General features: G+C 36.3%; 1 protein-coding gene and 1 long non-coding RNA gene across 2 annotated transcripts; one reads left to right on the top strand and one right to left on the bottom strand.

Moving 5' to 3' along the window:
• The first annotated feature begins 37 nt into the window (after window positions 1-37).
• Window positions 38-18,389, top strand: LOC145230725 (DNA repair protein RAD50-like). Its single transcript, XM_080096233.1, has 29 exons — window positions 38-1,018; window positions 1,214-1,290; window positions 1,454-1,623; window positions 1,953-2,051; window positions 2,540-2,661; window positions 2,958-3,143; window positions 3,464-3,596; window positions 4,795-5,001; window positions 5,126-5,285; window positions 5,441-5,640; window positions 6,360-6,491; window positions 6,992-7,072; window positions 7,141-7,292; window positions 7,499-7,705; window positions 7,922-8,097; window positions 8,320-8,441; window positions 8,694-8,815; window positions 9,072-9,249; window positions 9,695-9,818; window positions 10,058-10,146; window positions 10,623-10,759; window positions 11,465-11,630; window positions 11,878-11,946; window positions 12,263-12,390; window positions 12,811-12,939; window positions 13,613-13,794; window positions 14,181-14,320; window positions 14,744-14,877; window positions 17,939-18,389. The coding sequence occupies exons 3-29, from the start codon at window positions 1,501-1,503 to the stop codon at window positions 18,114-18,116; spliced, it is 3,876 nt and encodes a 1,291-aa protein (XP_079952359.1). The 5' UTR covers window positions 38-1,018; window positions 1,214-1,290; window positions 1,454-1,500; the 3' UTR covers window positions 18,117-18,389.
• Window positions 16,234-20,333, bottom strand: LOC145230727 (uncharacterized). Its single transcript, XR_013860743.1, has 2 exons — window positions 19,984-20,333; window positions 16,234-19,108 (listed from the first exon to the last, which is right to left on the bottom strand). It is a non-coding gene; the product is annotated as an uncharacterized LOC145230727 (long non-coding RNA).
• Between the last annotated feature and the right edge of the window lie 411 nt (window positions 20,334-20,744).

Raw genomic sequence — 20,744 nt, 5'->3', positions numbered from 1 at the left:
AACTGAAGATTGTGTAAGCTGATCAATAATGACAAATTACTGACTTTGTTTTGCTGCAGTTTGATATGCTAAAAGCAATGGGTTGAGTAGCAATCATTTACTATGATACTATTAATAAGTTCAAATATAAACACTTTTCCTCTCAAAAAATGCAATAAATGTTGATTGTTTTGAATACTCTTGACCTCCATACTTTTGTATCTCTTAGGTTTGCAACAAAATCATTAAATTTTTGGCTTCTGGTTATATTAGGGTGGGCTGCATTATCACTTTTAAAAAAAAATGTAGGGTTAATTAACACATTCTCAATTGATTCGCGTTCCTTTGAAGGAAGACTGGTTTTTCGGACAGCCTCTCCTTCATTTGTGAAGTTACTTCTACATCTTCTGATCCAACGTAATGTTCCAAGTAATCACTCCACTTGGCAACTTAGGGTTAATTAACACAGATGTATTATTGGTTGTCAAAAAAGAAGACACAATTCAGCGCTTTGTGCTATTTCAACTTTGTGCTGGCTTTGATGATGGTATTGATTTAGTGCAATTATATGACATGTTTTCACAAAGAAATAAACTCAGCACCTTGGTACCGGTGTTATGTTTATTAAAAATCACAACCTACCTCAAAAAAAAACACTGTTATTTTCAACCAACCAAATTGAATAGTAATTATGGGTCCCCTTTTCTACATTTTTAATGGTCCTGTTTAAACAGACAGCACTAACATTTATCATAGTTGTTTTGTAAAATGCATTATTTACAACTTTGCATGTGTGGGAGACCCATGAGTTTTGGCCTGCAGAAACAACTAAGGCTTTCAAAGACAGTGGCTGATATGGGACCGATTATAAAATAAGTGTAGGACATACATATATATATATATCACAGTGTATGTGCAATGACAATATGTGCTATGCCACCCTTCTAGTGATAAAATCTGAAGTTTTGTGTTGGGGAATTTCCATTATTTTAATTGTTCAGTGAAAGAGGAACTAAACCATTGTGTGCATTAGTATGAGGTAACCTGTTTTTGTTTAAATAGTGTTGGGTAAACTTTTTGTTTGATATTTTCATTGTTTTAAAAGCCTTTTGTGTTTTCATCTGGCTTTTAACAACATTATTTATATTACTTTGATGCTATTTTAGCTAAAATTTTGCAAAAATCCTGTATCTTTAAAATCACAATTCCTAAACATTATATTTATTTTTCACAGGGAGCTTTTTATCTACAAAATTTTACGGGATGTAATGTTTGAAGAAGTAAATGCCGCCCACAATATATTTACAGTTGGTGGGTGCTACTACACAGGTTAAGATGCTATGTAATAAAGCAGTATTGATTCAGTCAGTGTTCAAACAAGCCAAGCAGTAACAAGAGTAAATTAATCATTTGTGTTACGAACACGTCAAGATTTAAAATAAAAGCGGCTAAAATCTATAAACAATGTTAACAGGTGCTTGGTGAGATGGAAATACAAAGAAATATAGTTCGTGAATAAATATGTATTGTATCAATAAATTGTCCGTACTTGGCATTCGCTCATTTGGTCCAGATAAAAAAGAAAATATTGAGTTCGAACGGCCTCTCACCCTGCTTGTTGGACCAAATGGGGCAGGAAAAACAGTGAGTTGGAAATATTTTATTAATAATTTTAACTATTTTAGTTTGTTTCTCATTTGCAAGGCAAATTAAATGCGATTTTTTTAAAGCAACCCAAATCTAAATAGTGCCTGCAAGTTTGGACTGTGGGTAAAGGTTTAGCTCTAATTATTCAAACTTTCAGTCAAGGCAGAAATATAAATTGACTGGTTTTATGTAAAACCTGAAAAACAATTTCAATGCTTTTGTGTCAGAAATTATTTTAATTTAACAATAATTTTGGTTTGTTGAACTACTTTTAAGTTATAGTTTAAATCATTAATTTTGAGCTTCTAAATCAAACCGATTTTCAGACAATTATTGAGTGCTTAAAGTATGCTACAACAGGAGCAAAAAAGAGTGGTTTTGTTCATGATCTAAACCTTTCACAAAAAGATCAAGTACAGGCAAAGGTATATTACTATTTTTTTACAGTTGAAAAGTGTTTTGCTTGCAATCCATAGCTATTCATTGCGACCGTTCAATGTCAAAAAGTGCAATTTTTCGTCAATTTTATATAAATGTTGGATTTTATTGCTGACATGTGGTTTTCAAACTTTTTTGAATTATGTCTATTTTATAATCAATCAATTTAGTTTGTTTGTTTCAGTGACCATGTATAATAATAAAGACTGATAACATACGGGTAAACATGTAAAGCAAGAGTTGAAACAAAAAGGGTGCAGCTGGCACCACAATTGGCTATTTTTAGATTCTGGCCCTATCTATTTGTATATGGCGAATTTATGTATTTGTTTAACAAAATGATGTTGCCTTTACTTGGACATCTTAACCATTTCTCTGTTGTTTATTTCACAAAAATCTTCTTGTGTTGAAAATTATTAATCCTACAGTTAATAATGTGCATCTTTCCAAGTGTGAAGTCATTTAAAAATTTTAGGTCAGTTTGGAAATTCAAAATCTAAAGGGCAAGAAGATCTTGGTGAAGCGAAATCTTAAGTCAACCCGAAATGGAGACAAAATCTCAGAAAACATTACTGATGTGGTTATAGCAACAGAAAGGTGATCTTAGTAGAGTTGCATTGCCTATGAAAAATTCAGTATGTTTGTTTCATTTTTATCCTCAGTCAGTGGGAAATCCCTGAATGCATCATGCTCACAATGAGTCTGCTGTCGAGCTGTTTTGTTGCAAGTCTGTTAAATCATTTTTTGTTTAATATTCGGCTTAGCCATTGGGTGACCTCAATTTAGTTTTAGGTAACTACTGGGTAGGACCAATGCCACTCAAGTTTCTTGCTGAAGGAAACACAAGTGACTGAGATAGGATTAGAACCTTCAACCTTTTGTTTTCTTTTCAGAGATGGGCAATGGGTACCCTTTGCATCAAAACAATCTGATGTGAATGAGCAAATGGAAAAAACACTGAGTGTTTCTGATGCTGTTCTTAATTATGTCATTTTTTGCCATCAAGAGGACTCAACTTGGCCTATGGAAGGGGGGAAACCTCTAAAAGAAAAGTTTGATGACCTTTTTGCTGTTGACCGGTCAGTCATTAAACAAGTGCTGTATGATTCCCAAAATAGAATAACTGCAGACAGTACACACTGTTTTTATCTATAAAGTCTCTATACCTATAAGGAAATCAAAGCATGGCTTTTCAACCTGTTTCTCCTTATAAAGTGGAGTGCCATAAAGTGGCTACATTAGCTCATACAGCCAATCTTTCATCACCAGCTGCGCTGACTCGACCTTGTAGGTCGAAACAGTGTGACTGTCTACAGCCTACCATGTATTGGCTCAATGCTCTGATTGTGTTTAGACTGTCATTTAAAAAGCTTAACAAAATGTGCCTTTTCTGAAACAGGTACGCTAATGCATTGGATAACATAAGTGAGATACAGAAGGATTACAAAAAAAAAGCAGAATATGGTAAAATCGAACTGGAAAGTCGCAAAAACAATTATGAAAAAGTCAAATCACTTAAACAGGATGAAACAGTTAGTTGAATTTCTTAAATTGTCAGCTTTTTTATTCTTTTACCTTAGTGGACAGTATATACTATAGTACAGTGGTTCCCAATCTTTTTGACCTTGCGGCACCCTATCAAAGAGATAAATAGTTTGTGGCACCCTGGCAAAACTGGATCAATTTTATGAGGTATCTGTATTTCAAATAACTGTATTAAATAAAGCAAAATGAGTTGTATAGAATAGCGTGTAAATAAATGTAATTGTTCAAAAGTCAGTGTGAAATTTGAGCTTGGCTTTTTGCACAAAGTGCCTTAACATGTGAAGGCACATTCGATAAAGCCACCCGCACTTCTTCCTTGACTATAAGTCGTTCTCGTTTTTTAGTTTTTATGTTTGTTAATACGGAAAATCCACTCTCACATAGGTCAGAAACTGCAACAAAAGCACAATAGCTTTCTTTCCAACGCAAGGATATTCATTTTCAATTTTTATCCAGAACCTGTCGAGAAGCATCTGCTTGTGCATCAGCTTAAATTTTCCATCATTATGCTATTCAAACTTTTTTATGAAAAGAAACGCAGTGTGTCGAAATCTTCTTCATTCTGTTTTTCCTGGGCGAGAAAACAAAGGCTTACCGCGGAGTATCCACTTACCGCCAGCGACTCTCCAAAATGGAGCTGGGAATAACTGCGAGGCGCGAAACTTAGTACACACTGAAACCCGGTTAGCAATAAATAAATTCCGCACTTAAGGGGTTAAAATTTAAATGGATCGCAGTATTGCATTATCAATGCCTCGCGGCACGCCTGATCATTGCAATTGGCACCCCAGTGTGCCGCGGCGCCCCGGTAGGGAACCACTGCTATAGTACAATGTCTAAAAAAGTTTTACAGACAAATTGGGCTAATTGCACTCCAGTGATTCGCATTTTTTCATTTAACTGCATGAAAGTTTAAAAACCTATCGTTTTTTTATTTATTTTAAACTGAATAATTGCATATTCTAGTTTTTTGTGTAAAAAGCAGATTCAAAAATATTTGCACATGCAGCAATCCAGATTTGTTTGCATCTTTTATTCAATAATTTTTGGAGAGTGGGTAACAATAACTGGGTCCAAGAGCAACCCTGCCTAGTATCACCTTTACCCAAAACATATAATCAATCCATAACTTTCAAAACAATAAATGAAAGCACAGAACAAATTTTCAACTATGTGCTTGTACAGAAGAATGAAAGAAAATTGGAAGAAGCCAAAAAAAATTTAGAAGAGACCAAGGCTAACTTGATACCAATCAACCAGAAAAAACAAAAATTATTAGAAAATCTGTCCACCCTTGGTGAAATGGATAGAAAACTGGAAGGCTTAAAAAGTCAACAAAAACAAATGTTGGAAGAGAAAAAAAATTTGGAAAAAAGAACCAAAATATTTAATGTAGGTCCATTAAAGGACAAAAATTATTAGGATAAAATTTAATTTTCTAAAACAGATGTATTTTGGATATTCATCAAATACAAAAAATGGATTAAGTTTAATTTAACTTTTTTATTTATTTTAGGCTACAGAGGAACAATTAGAAGTCAAAAAAATGAAACAGACACAGGCCCTTGATGAAAAACAATCAAGTTTAAAATTATGTATTAAAGACGTCAATCCATTGCTGAATAATGACCTTGGAAATCTCATTGATGAAAAAAACAAACTTTTAATTCAACAAGGCAAATATAAATATTTTTTTAATAATAATTTTTTTTTTCGGAAATTAGTTAAAAAAGGTTAACTTAAAACTGTTCATAGAGACGTTTGGTTTTTCTGTTTGATTTTTCAACCAATATATCATATTAATATGTTTTTTTGACATCTTGTGATACAGGAACATTGGAAAATGAATTTGAAAATGCTGCTGCAAAAAAATGTACTCGGTCAAAACTGATGCATGAATGCAAAAAGTTGTACAACTTAAACATGCCTGATATGGTTCAGGATGAAATCAATGAAGAACAAGTAGAGGAATTCACTGATGTATTTCAAGATTTTGTCAACAAACAAAATGAGAGTCTAGAATCTCATAAGGTTTGTTTCTTGAGAAAAAATGTTTAAAGGTTTTTATTTGACAAAATCAAGACCTTTTTGACCTACATACACATTGCATCTTGATTTCCAATTTATACATTCTTGTTAATTTATTTTTATATTACCTAATCACAACTCTTTTATATTAGGGGGTAGCTCTATTTATATTGTTAATCCAATAAGTGATATGTCAGAATGTACAGTCATTTAGCATTTTATTGGCAAAGTAAACCACACTTCATAACCATGAAAAATGAGATCATTCTTCTGTATGTACTTGGTGTTTGAGGGGTAACATACCCTGTTTTACTTTCATCGGCAAAAAAAATCTAGCCACATCCAATAGTATAGTGGCTCCTACATTTTTTGGTGTAGTTTTCCATTAAAGTCAATCACCAAGTTCGAATACCCCCCTTTGTTATTTTAATAATGATGTTATTGTGTACTGTACCAACAACAAATATTAGCTGTTCGCCATGTGGTGTAGCCAGATGTAAGATGTCACAAATTTAAGGAAAACTAAAAACAATAATTCAGGTACTTTGGACTTATACAGTTTCCCTCTGCATGTGCATAATTTTCCACTGGTGTGCAATTTCCCAGTGGACTAGAACCACTACATTAGTGCATTGTAGATTACTAATAGACTCCACCACCAAATAAGAAATCAAATCAACTATAAGTTGAGTTTTTTACTGTGTGGATTTTGTTTTTTGCAGGCCAATTTGACTGATAAAGAAGAACAACTAGACAAAAGTCTGGAGGAAATAAGACAAAAAATAACTAAAAAATCAGAGAGATACAAATTAAAACACGAGCAACTTGAAAAGCAAGAATTGAAACATGATGAGGTAAAAACAAGTATTGCTCTTCCAGCAGTTTTTATTACAAATACCAATGTTTCGACATGCCATATGCCCTCATCAGGATAATTGCATATCTTTATGAGAAATTTGTTTTGCAAGATATGTCTTATGGGACATCGAATGTTACTTATTTGTAAAAAAAAACTGCTGTAAGAGCAATATTTGTTCATATGTTATGCCTGGAAGCAATAGCTTATTTATGTGGAAGTTAAGTACCACATCAAGTAGCAACAAAAGAGATTTATTTGGCATTGTTTGTGCAAAATCTTTATTATAATTTTTCATTTTTTTATAATTCACTCATTTTTGTTAAACACATTTTTGTATTTAAAAATTATTAAATTCACTATTATTATCATTTTTTGTATTTTAATGTTATTTAGGCCAACTCAAATAAACCCAAATTGTAAGGACAACAGTATGGCTAGCTTATTTTGAACTCTATGCTGTTTAATTTATGTGTGCTAACTGTTTTGACATATCAGGTGAAGAAAAAATTGGCTGATTTGGAAGAGAGCTCTGATAGTCAAAAGCTCAACTTGCTAGAGGAAAAACAAGAAACTGCTGTGAGTCCAAGCAACCGTATTTGCACTTAAAATACCATGTCTCTTTTATCATGCATTGCGTGTTACAGAATGCAAAACTTAAAGTGCTTGAGACATCATTTGACACAGCCTCAGTGCAGTGTAAAATTGATCAGTTATCAAGCAAAAAGTCTGAACTAAACGATGAAATCATAATCATTGAAGGTGAAATAGAAGAGATTCAAAAACACACTAAAACCAGGTAAATGTTTTGTTTAACAAAAAAATAATTCGCAAATTGTCAACTACTCAAATCCAAATTTTTGTACAATACCAAGTACATCTTGTTTACTTCGTTTACACTTTAGTAAAGAATACATTTTTATTGAGTTTTGTAAGCAATTTGTTGTACTGATATGGAAATAATTGACTTTCAAAGAAGCAAATGAATCGGTTAAATTGTCATAGGTCTAGGGTGGAAATAAAGCAAGAAGAAATACGAAAAAAGGAAGATTCGATTAGGGTAACACAAGAAAAACATTGCAAAATTCTCCAAGAGGTTGGAATAATGTCATCTGCATCACCAATGTTCCCAAATACATCTACCATATCAGAATGGTTTAATCAGATGGAAGAAGAAATCAAAAATGTGCAGAAAAACTTGGACATTAAAAAGTGAGATTTTTTGTCAAGGCAAAAATTTGTTTGTGAACTGACCCATTTTCCTCATGGTTTGGAGATTGCAGAACTTTTCTGTATTTTTTTACTTATTTTATTGAAGCTTCTACTACATATTTCAACATTAAATTTATAGTTTTATCTTTTGACATCTGAAATCAAAGTGAGAGCAAAAATAATAATTTTTGTTAAGTTTAATTTCATGGTGTTAAGATCGGAAGAAACAGAGCTACTTACAAAACGAAAGGGAGTGGATCAAGAGCTAAATAATAAACTTAATGAGTTGCATGAGCTACAGAAGAGTAACTCTTCAATCTGTGGATCCCAGGATTTTGAAAGCAGCCTTGTTCAGCTTAAAACAGAAATTAAAGATTTGCAAGAAGGCATAGGTACTTGCTGTGGTGTTTGTAAGTGTCTCTGGCTTTTCTTATTGCGTTTAAACCCCTTTTCTTTCCGTAAACAAAATCCATATTTTTTCACCCAACAAATGTTTTATAAGCCGTTTTGTTTACATTCTAATGCAGTTATGTTTACATTCTAATGCAGTTAGTGGTCATCAGAAAAATCAAATCAAGCACCTGAAACAAAAACACTTATCTTTTTCCTTTAAGGTTTGGCTGATGGAAAGCAATTTATTTACAAAATGTTTCTCAGGAAACTCAAACCTAAGGGGCAGCATAAAAAAACTGATATTCCCTGCCCCATGTGTCAAAGACCCTTCGGAGAAGCGTCGGTAGGTACTAAACATGCATTTCTGTTTTTACAAATATTAGTGTCTGACATTTTTTGGCCCTTCTCTTTAGATATCTTCAAACCAAACTAAGATAACTTACAGACAGTACATACTGTTTCACAGACCTAATAGGTCGAAACAGTGTGCACTGTCTGCAGCTTATTTTACTTTGGTATCTCACAGCTTATCATGTATTGACTCGATTCTTTTAAATAGTAAGATATAGTTTGATGAATTGCATATTTTTGCCAGGAGGTTGATCAGTTGATCGAAAAACTACAGAAGGATCTGGAAGATATTCCCAGAAGCAGCACCATTGAACTTTCACGCAAGATAAATAATTGCAAAATTCTTGAAGACAACATATCAAAGCAGTTAACAAAATTTTGTTTATTTTGGGTTGGTAGAACAATTGGTGATAAGGACAAGAGTCCAGCATTCATGCAGCACCACATTGCTACATGTCTGATTCATAGTGACAAACCGACTGCACAGCTTAAATCAAAGCATTCAGTCTCAATGATACTGTTTTGTTGCAATTCATGTTCACCAGTACCGCCTCTTTGCATACTTTAATATAATACGCTGATATAAAATAATAATCGTAAAAAATCGGTCTTGTTTTTGTAGAACAGAAATGGATGAGAAAATTCCCAAACTCCGTGCCAGTCTGGTCACTTTTGATCAGAACATCAAGGCTGCCAGTGAGGACAAGAATGCTTTAGATGATGAGCTGGCACGTTTAAAAGCAGATAAGAGAAAGTTGGAGTCATGTCAAGTCGATGTGGGAAGGGTCGAAAATTTACAGGTAGCCTAAATTACTCACATTTGTTGTAAAAACAAAAAGAATTGAAACTCAAGGTAATGACGGTGCAGCCGAGAGAGTTTAGTCAATTAAATAGGCCTTCATTTATTCGCCCTTCAACATTTAATTAACGTTGAGCAGCTCCTGCAAAGTGATTGTTTTTGTGCAATTGTGTCGCCGAAAAAGCCCTATCGTCCCGGTGGGCAAAACGTTCCGCATTAGACCAGTTGGATGATAAACTTAACTTTAATAACTGTGTTAAGATAACCTAACTTTGATAACTTTGTTCATATGCAAGTAGGACGAAACGTTTGTTCAGTATGTAGTTTTTTTATACCTAAGCCATTCACTATCATAGTGTGGATTAGTTTAAATTAGTGAGTAGTGTTTGCTTAACCTTAAGGAAAGAAACATATCTTTGACATTTTGACTTGTTACTGAGTTGTAGAAGGATATTAAAAGTCTGAGCAAAGACCTCCACGAACTACAATCACTTGTATCTGAGTCGTCCCCAAAGACCTCAGAGGAGGCCAACGCTGAAAAGGCTAAGCTTTACCAGGATCTTAAAACAGGTTTGATTCCAATGCTTTGTTTTGCTCATAAATGAATAAAGGGTTGACGAATCTTCGTTTGAATCTTAGTAGGGAAACTCAACGATCAGACATATTGCATTCAGTTGGGGTAAATTGATTAGTTAAGAACGCAATGGTATTAAAATCAACACATAAAAAGTCACCACAGTGCTCCAGTGAGAAGAACACACCTATCTTTTGTGGTAAAAAAGCCAACACTTATAAAATTCTTTTTACAGTAACGCATGAACTTGAGAGCAATCGGCGGAGAGATGAGAAACACACTAAATTAATTAATGACCATAATAAAGAGGTCAACTCTATTCAGGTGAGGGACGAATGAAATTTACAGTTGTATAAAGTAAATCTACACAACGAATCAAATTAGACCAATACTTCAATCAAATTCAGTTCCTTCAGTACCGTTGACCACAAAAATATGAGTGTTTGATTTATGACAATTTAATATCTGTATTTTTTGGTAAAGGGCCATAAAGGCCGTATTAGGTCTTTGCAACTATTGACAAATAATTATTTACTAAACGGCAAGTTTAAACCCGAGTCATTATCAGAAACTGTTGTCTCAGAAAGATATTTTTGCGTTACGTGAGAACTGCCGTTGATCTGCAGATACAGTGACATTCTCAGCAATCTGTGTATAAAACATACCGGTAGTAAGTTACGTTTCTTCTGTTGATTTTATTTCGCCTGACGCACATATTGGCTTGTATTTATTGCTGAGAATATTAAGAACCTTGCTTTGTGTTTTCACTTTATTACGCACTGTATGTGTTATCGATACAGTCGGAAATTTTGCATTTGGAATCGACTCGACAACGATATCAAGAGCTACAGCGAAAACAAATCAGTTTCTCCGAAGACATTCCACAGATCAACTCCGAAATCGTCGAACTTGAAACCAGTCTCGTGCCACTTCAAAGGTTTGAAAGATGTTGTGTAAAATAAGAATTGAAGAAAACAAACAACTGGCATTGTCTAACTGGCCATATTTTGTTTGGCGTTGGACCCGAACCGGAACCGAACCAGTAAAAAAATGCAGTATGTTTTATATTTTGCGATTTTATTTCAAAACAGCCCACTTAAGAATACGCGAGGTAACACTTATAGGGCGTGTCAAAATTAACAGTGCACGGTGAAAATTCTTTTTGAGTTTGATAAGACCAGGTAGATGATGGGTAGAACTAACCGATTCGGGCCGGATAATTTGCCCAAACCGGAACAAAATCCGAACCCGAAAATATACATTTTTAAAAACCTGAACCGAACCCGAACCCTTAAAAACAAAACGAAGTGAACCCGAACCGAACCTGATATGACAAGCGGCTTGACTCCTTGCACAAAACCACCTACAAAATCCCAATGTAACCCACCAAAGCTGGCAATGTCCTTGTAAAGTATGTGTATCAAAAACGCTATGCAGTATTTTTTGGGTTTAGCGCAATCGTGTGGTCCTCACATAGGTTGTTCAGATGTCGGCCACAAGTAGGAAACTTGAGCGATATTGTTATGTTTCAGTAAAACCCCATGGGTTTAACTAAATTGCAGTCAACAATTTAAAGTCGACTAGGCGGGCAACGAGGATAAAATTTTAACACGAAGCAAATAGTGTAAAGGCATCTTTTTAGAAAAGAAGAACAGAAAGAGGCGGAAAAAAGCAAAATTATCACAAGCAACAAGGAGTGGTTTGACAAAGCTAACCAACGATTGCTTGATGTCAAATCGGACATGGAAAAGTTTATGAACTTGCAAAACGATGTTGAGCGTTACACTGACAAGGAAAGTGAATTGCAGGTAATGTTATGTTATTTTACTTCTGACCTCAGCTTTAAGTCTTACCAACCTGAATCAATTATAAAGTGGGCAATGTTTAAGACTGGAATGATAAAATGTGGCTGAATGTTTATTCATAAACATAACTGTCGAGTTACTGCTTGTTAATAGGTGTGCAAAAATTTGGTAAACATGAGTGGAACTTTTTGGTCAGTCTTATTAAAGTAGCCTATTTGCAAATGGCACGACGGTATCTTTCTTTCCACAGAAGATCATGGAAAGTATTCGGAAATTGGAAGCAATTGAAAAACTGCAACAAGAAATTACTAGATGCAAGGTATTTGTTCACTCTGACCTATATTTTTCACTGTTTTACTGGACCTACGGAAAACGCATTTCGTAGACACTCACAAGCAGTATACTTTACGAAGGACAGTTTACAATTGATTATAAGTTTTTACCGCCACCCGATGCATTGGGGATAAACAATTTCAAACAAATGCAATTAGGTCCGCTAAAGTGGTTATTCCAAACTGGTGCCTATTCACCTCATACGGTAACCATAACTTTATGACATGACGGAACTATGACACGACGAGCAAGCTTTTTTTTTCGCTTTTTATGTACATATTTGTGAAATACGTTTTTGTCAGACTTGTCTGCGTGACATCGAGGACAACATCTCTCTTTGGGACAAACGTTTGAATATTAAGAAAGTGAAGAAAGAAATTGAAAAATTGAAAACTGATATTGATGAACTGGATGCTCTAAACATAAAAACGTAAGTCGTTTTGTTCCCAAGTTTGTATAATGCGTGACCAAAGAGAGGTGACACTTAAGTTGTGTTGGTATCCCTGGTGCTTTATAACATGTAAATTGCATTTTTCTGGTATGTAAGTTGTAGATCAGTGATTCTCAAACTGTGTGCCGTAAGAGATTTTCAAGTGTGTCGCGAAATATGTCCTATTTTAAAGTGCAAACATTCCCTGTAATGCTGGTGTGAATTAAAATGTTTCAAAGCTCATAATTTTGTTGTTGGTAACAAAAGCATCCTTACCCACCACAATAAAGTTAAATTAACATTATTTGAACAACTTTTGTTATGTTTACCTGCAAAGTGTACCGCTAAAGCAAATTTTAGTTTAACGCGCCGCATGCTTATTTTTTATATTTTTACAAATGGTTTGCCTCTCTATCGCAGAGCTATCAGTGATTTAAAAACACAGTGTGAATTATTGAAACAAAAGGAACAGTCTTTGACGACAGAAAAGGCAATATGTGAGGATCGACTTTCAACAATTCGAAAGAATCTTGATTCAGAAATAAATAAGTAAGTAAATCTATAGTAAGGTAAAAAAAATACCAAAAATACCAATCAATATGAGTATATAACTTCAGTCAATTTTCAGATTTCAAACAATTTAAATCTTTTCTGTACAATTACGTAAATCTATAAGTGTTAATTTCATGATGGAGATTTTAGGTATAACCTACCAAGAGGTGAAAATAAATGTAGACTACTTAATGTCAAAAATCTTATGTGATTGTTTAGTCAAATTTCGTAACGTAATCCGGTTAGATTATGTTTAACCAACGTTTTTCCTGTAGTAACGGTGTAGCTGCAGCGCGTTTACCATGTATTGTTATCCGCCCTTTCGCGTTGGTGAAATTAAGTTGAGTTTATTTCGCTTGGTAAAAGAAAAAATAGCGACATAATAGCACTAAAACAAGTCGGAAATAGCTCACCAAGCCGGAAATAACTGCGCAATGTTAAAACGTTATGGAGCGCAAAACGGTAAAGGACACAATTTGTTGAAAATAGAATGAACGCTCTACAGCTCACCGTACTATAAAGCGAAATTGTTAAATCTGTTAGCTCAATTGTGCTGCTACATTTTTTCGTGCAAGCGAAATACACTTAACTCAACCCAATCTTAAAATTAGTTGAAAGATTTTCGACACCTAACTTTGCTATCTAATTTTGTAAATGTTTTTACGTAAAGAAACGCAGAAGCGAATTACAGACAGTGTTTTGTGGATTGGGTTTTCGATGACATCGTTTCAAAAGACCTGCTCAAATGTCATGAAGCACTAAATCACTCCATCATACATCTCCACAAGATGAAAATGAATCAAATTAACGAAATTATACGGGATTTGTGGCAGAAGACATATACTGGCAAAGGTGTGATGATGATTTACGATTTATCCTGGTACCTTTTATCGCTACTAAAATTGATAAGGCAATTACTTCCTGAAAAAATACACATTGCCCCCTGCAGTAATTACCCACAGGTCAAAAAGCACGTTTTTTATCTGTATAGAACCTACTATGCGCAGAAACCACAGTTAAGTATGTAAATACCTCAGTTTTTTCAAATGTAACGATGTGCAGCAGACCTTCGACAAACAAACAAAAATAAAATAATTTCGGTTAAAGGTTATCCATTACATAAAAGGTTTGTTTATTCTAAACCTTAACAGCATTTGATTTCTGCGTTATGACTGAATTTTATTGATTTCTTCACGTGTTTGCATATATTCACTTTATTAAATAGCGTCACTCTATAGACATTCACAACATCAAAATACGTGATGACAGCACGCCAGGATTAGGCACCTCATCACGTCGGGTTTTCAACTATAGAGTGGTGATGTGTTTAGAAGATACCGAGATGGATATGAAGGGACGGTGTAGCGCAGGACAAAAGGTAATGACAAGGGGAGAATCATACTACACGAGGCCTATTAAAGAATCAGTCGTAACGAGTTAATTTGACAATAGCCAGACTATTAGAAATTAAAAACATTGGGCTATTACATGATAAGTAAGTTGTACACATGTATATCTTTTCGTGGCTGGCGCTCTAGCAACTGAGCCACATATAGGCTCGGCAGTATCAACCAGCCAGTAATCGAATCACAAGCACCATTGTCTGCTTACAAGGGTCATAAAAAGTTGCCCGATTTACCACGTAAACCACAATTATTTTACCACCCGATTTACCACGTTGGTACGTAAACATACGCAACCCATGTTTGTATGCTTACGGTAATTTTTGTGAATGAATGGTTATGCTGGGTATGATAAATAATTTTTTGTTGGGTATGATAACTGATTTTTGCATTTTCAGGTCATGGCCTCGCTTGTCATCCGCCTTGCATTGGCTGAAACGTTTTGTACAAACTGTGGCATTTTGGCGTTGGACGAACCCACTACCAACTTGGATCGTGACAACATTGATAACCTGGCCGAATCCCTGATTAAGTAAGTGTAGCGTATTAATATTGAGTTTCATTAATTTTGCGATGAATTTTTTTTTTGGGGGGGGGGGGGGGGAATTGTATGGTTGTTAAAAGTAGATTAACCTTTTGGCATTTCGGGCAACGCCCTAATTATGTTTTGTGCAGGAATGTCCTAATCTGCTGATTGTTTCCTTGGTAACCACATATTGGTCAACTTTCAAAGCTCTGATGCTTATGTGTTTACTCGGACTGTGTTGGTCCAGCAAACCGTACTTGTTTGGTTGCTATAAAAGCTACTAGTCTTTAAATACCAGGACAATATAGCTTCTCGGTAGGTTATTACTAGGGCGATTATTTTTTGACCTAAAAAACGAAAAATTTTGACCTACAAATTGAAAATTTTGACAAATTTTGACTTTAAAAAACTTTTTTTTTGAGAAAATTTTGACCTATGAAGAATTCAAGTAGTTAAATTACGCATTATCGTTCAAAAAGTTAAAATATGGCTAGGCTAATCTAACTAGATCGAAAGAATGTGCAAAAGTCTAACAGAAGGGCAAAAATCTGAACACAGACCTAGCCTATTCTGAAAAGGGAATAAGCTAAATAAAAACCATTGCCAAAAAACTACAGCTAAGACACAACGAAAATTATTCAATACATTTGTCTAAACCAGGGGTGGGCAACATACGGCCCGCGGGCCGGATCCGGCGCGCGACGGGATTTTGAGCGGCCCGCGGACAGTTTCCGGTCTTACATGATAATGTGGCCCGCGGCCACAGTCTGCCGCAATCCCCCATTACTTGCTTACTACGTCAAATTACAGTTGTAACGCACATAGTAACGCTCCCCAATAGCAAAAAAATTTCCCGCCGTTGTTACCATTACACCATACGTCCATTGTTACGACATAACTACCAACCTTGTGTGTGTCCTACTTTAACGGTTTTCTTTGTTTCCACACGTATAGCCTAGTTTAGGGCCAGTCTGCAGAACATGGCAGTTCCCGACGAGATCTCGTGCGTGAAGGACCAACATGTCCCGCGTGCGCGCGTGCACGACCCGTAAGTTCGCGTGCGAGGCCAAGTTCAGCAGGCGCATAGCAAGTAAAAGAAGTCAAGACAGGCCAATTAAACGCATTTGGAGCGAAATTTCCGCGTGCAACCCCCCAAAATTAGCGTGCAAAATTTTTTTTTACAAAAAATAATCGCGCGTGCAGCTGCCACACTCTGCAGACTGGGTTCAGGGGTGGGGAACCTGCGGCCTAAAGGCCACATGCGGCCTTTCAGGGCACTAAGTGCGGCCTTCGATGGCAAAATACATTTTTAAGATGTTGATATAACCGACTGCACCAGGCGCTGAAAAAAATAGACAGAAACGTATTTTTGACTTTATTGCAGATTATTTTTTGATTAGTTCCAGGGCAGCGGTTTTCAAACAAGACCCATGTGGTCCCATAGTGGTACATAAAGCGATTTCCATAGTTAGGACTACCAAAAACTCCAAGTTCAGCAATTTCTAGGTTAAATAAATCCTGAATGTTATAGTGAAGATGAAAATGTAGTGAGGAATTTTAATTAAATTTTTTTAAAAAAAGACTGTAAGGCCTACAAACTACGAGGAAATAGCAAAACGACCATTCTGTAAGTCAAAAAGTTTGAACATCACTGCCCTTGGCCTGGGAAATAGTCTATGCGGCCTACACGAGTGTCGATAAATCGTTAGGTAGCTTTTATAAACAAAAAGGTTCCCCACCCCTGGTTTAGGTGGTCAAAAATCCGTTTCAAATCACTGGATAAATACGCGATTAATGTATCGATTCAGGAATCCGGCCCGCTAAGTACTTCATTTTCCCATATCAGGCCCGCCGACTGGAGAAGTTGCCCGCCCCTGGTCTAAACGAAAGATACATGAAGTGTCTAATACAAAACCGAAGCAAGAGGTGCACCTAACCTACAGCTGCCATAAAATGACTTGGGACCTACCAAAACTTTGCACGTTTTGAGATGTGTGGAGCATCACGCCATACCAACCTAATTATTTCACTCCCTTGACGGTTTATGATTCGCAATAATTAGGCAATGGGCCAATTATAACTGTATAAAGTAAGCTACAAGGTGTAAAATGATTATTTCACTGGTAGTGCAACCTCTACAACACCACGACATTGCAGTTTGTAAACGATTTTAACTTTGTAAAATATTTTGACTTTGTAAACAATTTTTGACCTATTCTAAAAATTTTGACAAGTCAAAAAATAATCGCCCTAGTTATTACCCACGCGTTGACCGTTGGTAAAACACTACTTATAGGCTAAGTCAGTGGTTCTCAAACTTTTTCATTATTTTTTCAAAACGGTCCCTTTGCCATTATTTCGAGGGCTCTCGGTCCTTTAGCTGGAATGTGTATTTCAGAAATACGAAAGTTGATTGAAGGATTTTAGCTATTTATGCAAAATTGGGCATAATAATTATCCAACGACAGTTTGTGACATCACAGACTAGATAAAAAAGCGTTGCGATTGTGCGCGAACAATTGCACTTTTGATAGTTGTCATTCAATAAAGGCTATTTTTTAGCAATGGACACAGTTGGTTCTCAATTCTACATTAGATTTAAACTTATTCAGTGGCACAAACTGACGCTAAATAAGATTATAGAATTACTTCAATCGCTTCGCGGTCCCCCCAAAATTGCCTCACGGAACCCTAAAGGACCGCGGACCCCAGTTTGAGAACCGCTAGGCTAAGTATGTAGTGCAATTTGGACAAATGGATGAAACCGCGCTGTTCTACCCAATTTGTTTTTTTCTGTCTGGAACAGAAGCACAGCTAAGACAAATATATCACCGTGTACCAGAGTTGTAATTCGGGAATAAATTAAACTTGCTAAGTAGCCAGTTGCTCGACCTGACCTAATGTCAAACTGCCCTAAAACGGCTTGTTCAAGACCAATTGTCTATTGTGTTTGTTGTTTTGGTCTTTCCCGTGGCCTCAAACGTGGTTCTCAAAAATACTTCGGGTGTAGGTCGGGTTTCGGGCTTGTACTTTTGGTGATTATTTGAAATATTCATCCTATTTGTAGCATCATCGAGGCCCGCTCAAATCAACCCAACTTCCAGTTGCTAGTTATCACCCACGACAACTACTTCGTCGAGCAACTTGCGAAATCACCATTTGCCAATAGTCTGCTCCGGGTTACCAAGGATGAACAAGGAATGACCAAAGTCGCCCAAAGCAGAATATGCGACCTTGACCTATAATGAATTACAATAAACTTCTCGGACGCTCTATGATAGCACGTTTTAACGTTCACTGTAGTCGACCAGTGGATGGTTATCGATTTATTTGTATAAATGTTTTCCCAATGAAACATTTTATTTGTTGAGTTTTACTGTTTTTTTAGGGTTTACCAGTGTTGGGGCAAAAGCACCAAGCGAGGTTCTTAAGTTTAACAAAAATGTGCAATCGTATTTGGTATGCAATTAATTTGTGAGAACTAATTATGCAGTTTAATAAAATGAGTTTAACCTTTGCATGTTTAACTGCTGTAACCTGCTACTCATAGCAGGTAAAGGTCCACAGTATGGTTAGGTAAATACTTGGTAAGGGAGAATCTCTTCGTCAAAAGACTGATTTTGCTATTCTAATTGACTTCATGTTTTGGAACATATAGCATTATCACAGAAACCCGATGATTGCAACACAGAGAAAAAAATCAACACGTTTATGTCGTCACAAGGAGCGCAAACGCTCTTATTGCCTCACAATAGATACATATTTGACCTGCTATTTGGGGCTCCGGCTAGATTCGAAGATTGTATACAGAAAGTGTTCGCGGGCCGCACAAAAGGTACCGCAAGTGGCCCGCGTGCCAGGGTTTAGACCAGCGGTTCTCAACCTTTCTGTGCTGTGACCGCTTGATAACATTTGCCAAGTTGCGGTGACCCCAAGGATAAAATTAGTAGGCTTTTGTAACGGTTGCAACATTATTGTGCAATGTTTATGATAACGATAGCATGTTATTTCGCAATAACGTTGCACACCACGAAAAGGAAGTGTTTACCCTCATTTCTGCAGAGACTAATGTTTATATTTCCGTTTCCATGGTAGTCATAAGTTATTTTCAGCCATTTTTCGGGTTCCAGAAAGATCTAACAGTAAACATAGTATTTATTCCCTTTTGACACATATTTCCGTCGGCATTTTCAGTGTTTCCGCAGTCGTGATTCGTGTAGAACGCGTCGTTTCCACCCTGTGTAAAAAGCATATGGTGTTCACTAAATGGCGCTATGGCACTATAATTTACATGGCTACCTTAAAATGAATAATATAAGTAATATGAGAAAAAGAATTCGTACACCGGCCTATGTTTCGCACTGTTATATAGGCGTAGACTTTGATGTTTTCGGCCTTCTATTGGACTTCTATTTTTCACTGCTATTTTTCAGTTGTTACTAGCTGATCAAGAGCTAGACTGACGATATCGCCTAAAGCAAATATTCAAGAAAATACAGAGTATTAATCAACTCTGTGTGTGCCTAACATTATGAGATAGTGCTATGAACCGAGCTGAGATCAGGGGATTGACTCGACGTAGGTCCGCCACGTCCGAAAGACTTTCTAACTATTCTAGACATCATAGACGAGCTATAAACCGTGAAGACGACGAAGAAGAAATTAACCGAGCCCAGAGACGCACACTGCAGCTCTCTGCTGTTGCTAGACGCGAGGTCAACCGTGACCAACTCAACTGGATTGCTCTAACGCACGCAGCACCTTCAAAACCATTGTGGTCACGTCCTGAGGAAGACGAGTCTTCGGTTATCAACTTATCTATTCCCTTGAGACGCCATACTTGCCGCCTAACGGGCCCTAGAGAAGGAGGCGTTACAAACTGGTACCCCAGAGGTTCGAACTTGCCAAATTCATTCCCTGAGCGAGCCGACATATTGGTCATCTACGAGGCTGCTGAGATTTCGTGGGACTCTACTGAAGACGAAGAGATATCGCATTCAGAATACCTGGTGCATTCCATTCACATCTACGCGTTCGCGTCATCGGATTTCATAACCCTTGATTAAAGACTTAACACCAGACAGACCAACAAATCACCGAAAATGAAACGACCTTTGACTCCCAAACGCATCAGGACACGCTCTCCTGCTCCAGTGATCTCCAACAACCGCCTGCAGCGACAGCACTCCTCCAGAACAAGTCGATCGAACGCCAATCACGAAAATGACATTCACGCGGTCGCCCCGACTGACATCTTTTCCTCTGTTAAGTAAGTGCATGTGCAATCTGCACTCGACCATTTTCTGTGTTGTAAAATATATATTTTATTCGCTTAATAACACTTTTCAAAATTCATTAGTTATGTTAATTCATCGATGTATATTCCATGAAAAGCTGCGTGCGTGTATATAACTTATAATTCAGTAACAAAAAAAATTGATATAATTGAGTCAAACTGTAAACGTGTGCTTCGGTGTGAATCACCGTCAAATTATGTTTCATGTTTCATGTCAACGGTTTTGTCAAGCCGGAAACGTTTTTATTTCACTACTAACGCTGCATGATATGTATTGACTCCCTGGCTTGAGCTGTTTAATAAGATTACACATTTTCCACACACAAATTTCACATGTAAACAAGCAACTTGTCAAAAACAAGTGAGCTCAGTCACGCTGGGGACAATTGCCCAAACCCAAGAAAACAAGCATCCTAGCCGAAACACGACGTCGTTCTACGCCATATTTTGTCTGCATGGTGCATACCACTTCGAGCAACAAGCTCCAACTATTTTCAAGTCTGCAAAAAGATATTTCGAGCAACAAGCTCCAACTATTTTCAAGTCTACAAAAAGATATTTCGAGCAACAAGCTCCA

The sequence above is a fragment of the Phallusia mammillata genome, chromosome 5 (assembly GCF_965637545.1).
Source record: "Phallusia mammillata chromosome 5, kaPhaMamm4.hap1.1, whole genome shotgun sequence".
In the NCBI taxonomy this organism is placed as follows: Eukaryota; Metazoa; Chordata; class Ascidiacea; order Phlebobranchia; family Ascidiidae; genus Phallusia; species Phallusia mammillata.
Note: the sequence above shows the minus strand (reverse complement) of the source record. Positions and strands in the feature narration are given on the sequence as shown.

Coding starts and splice junctions, on each gene's coding strand:
- LOC145230725 (XM_080096233.1), top strand. CDS start 1,501: ATGTATTGTATCAATAAATTGTCCGTACTTGGCATTCGCTCATTTGGT. Junction 3,597..4,794: donor CACTTAAACAGGATGAAACA/GTTAGTTGAATT, acceptor GTGCTTGTACAG/AAGAATGAAAGAAAATTGGA. Junction 9,819..10,057: donor TTACCAGGATCTTAAAACAG/GTTTGATTCCAA, acceptor TTCTTTTTACAG/TAACGCATGAACTTGAGAGC.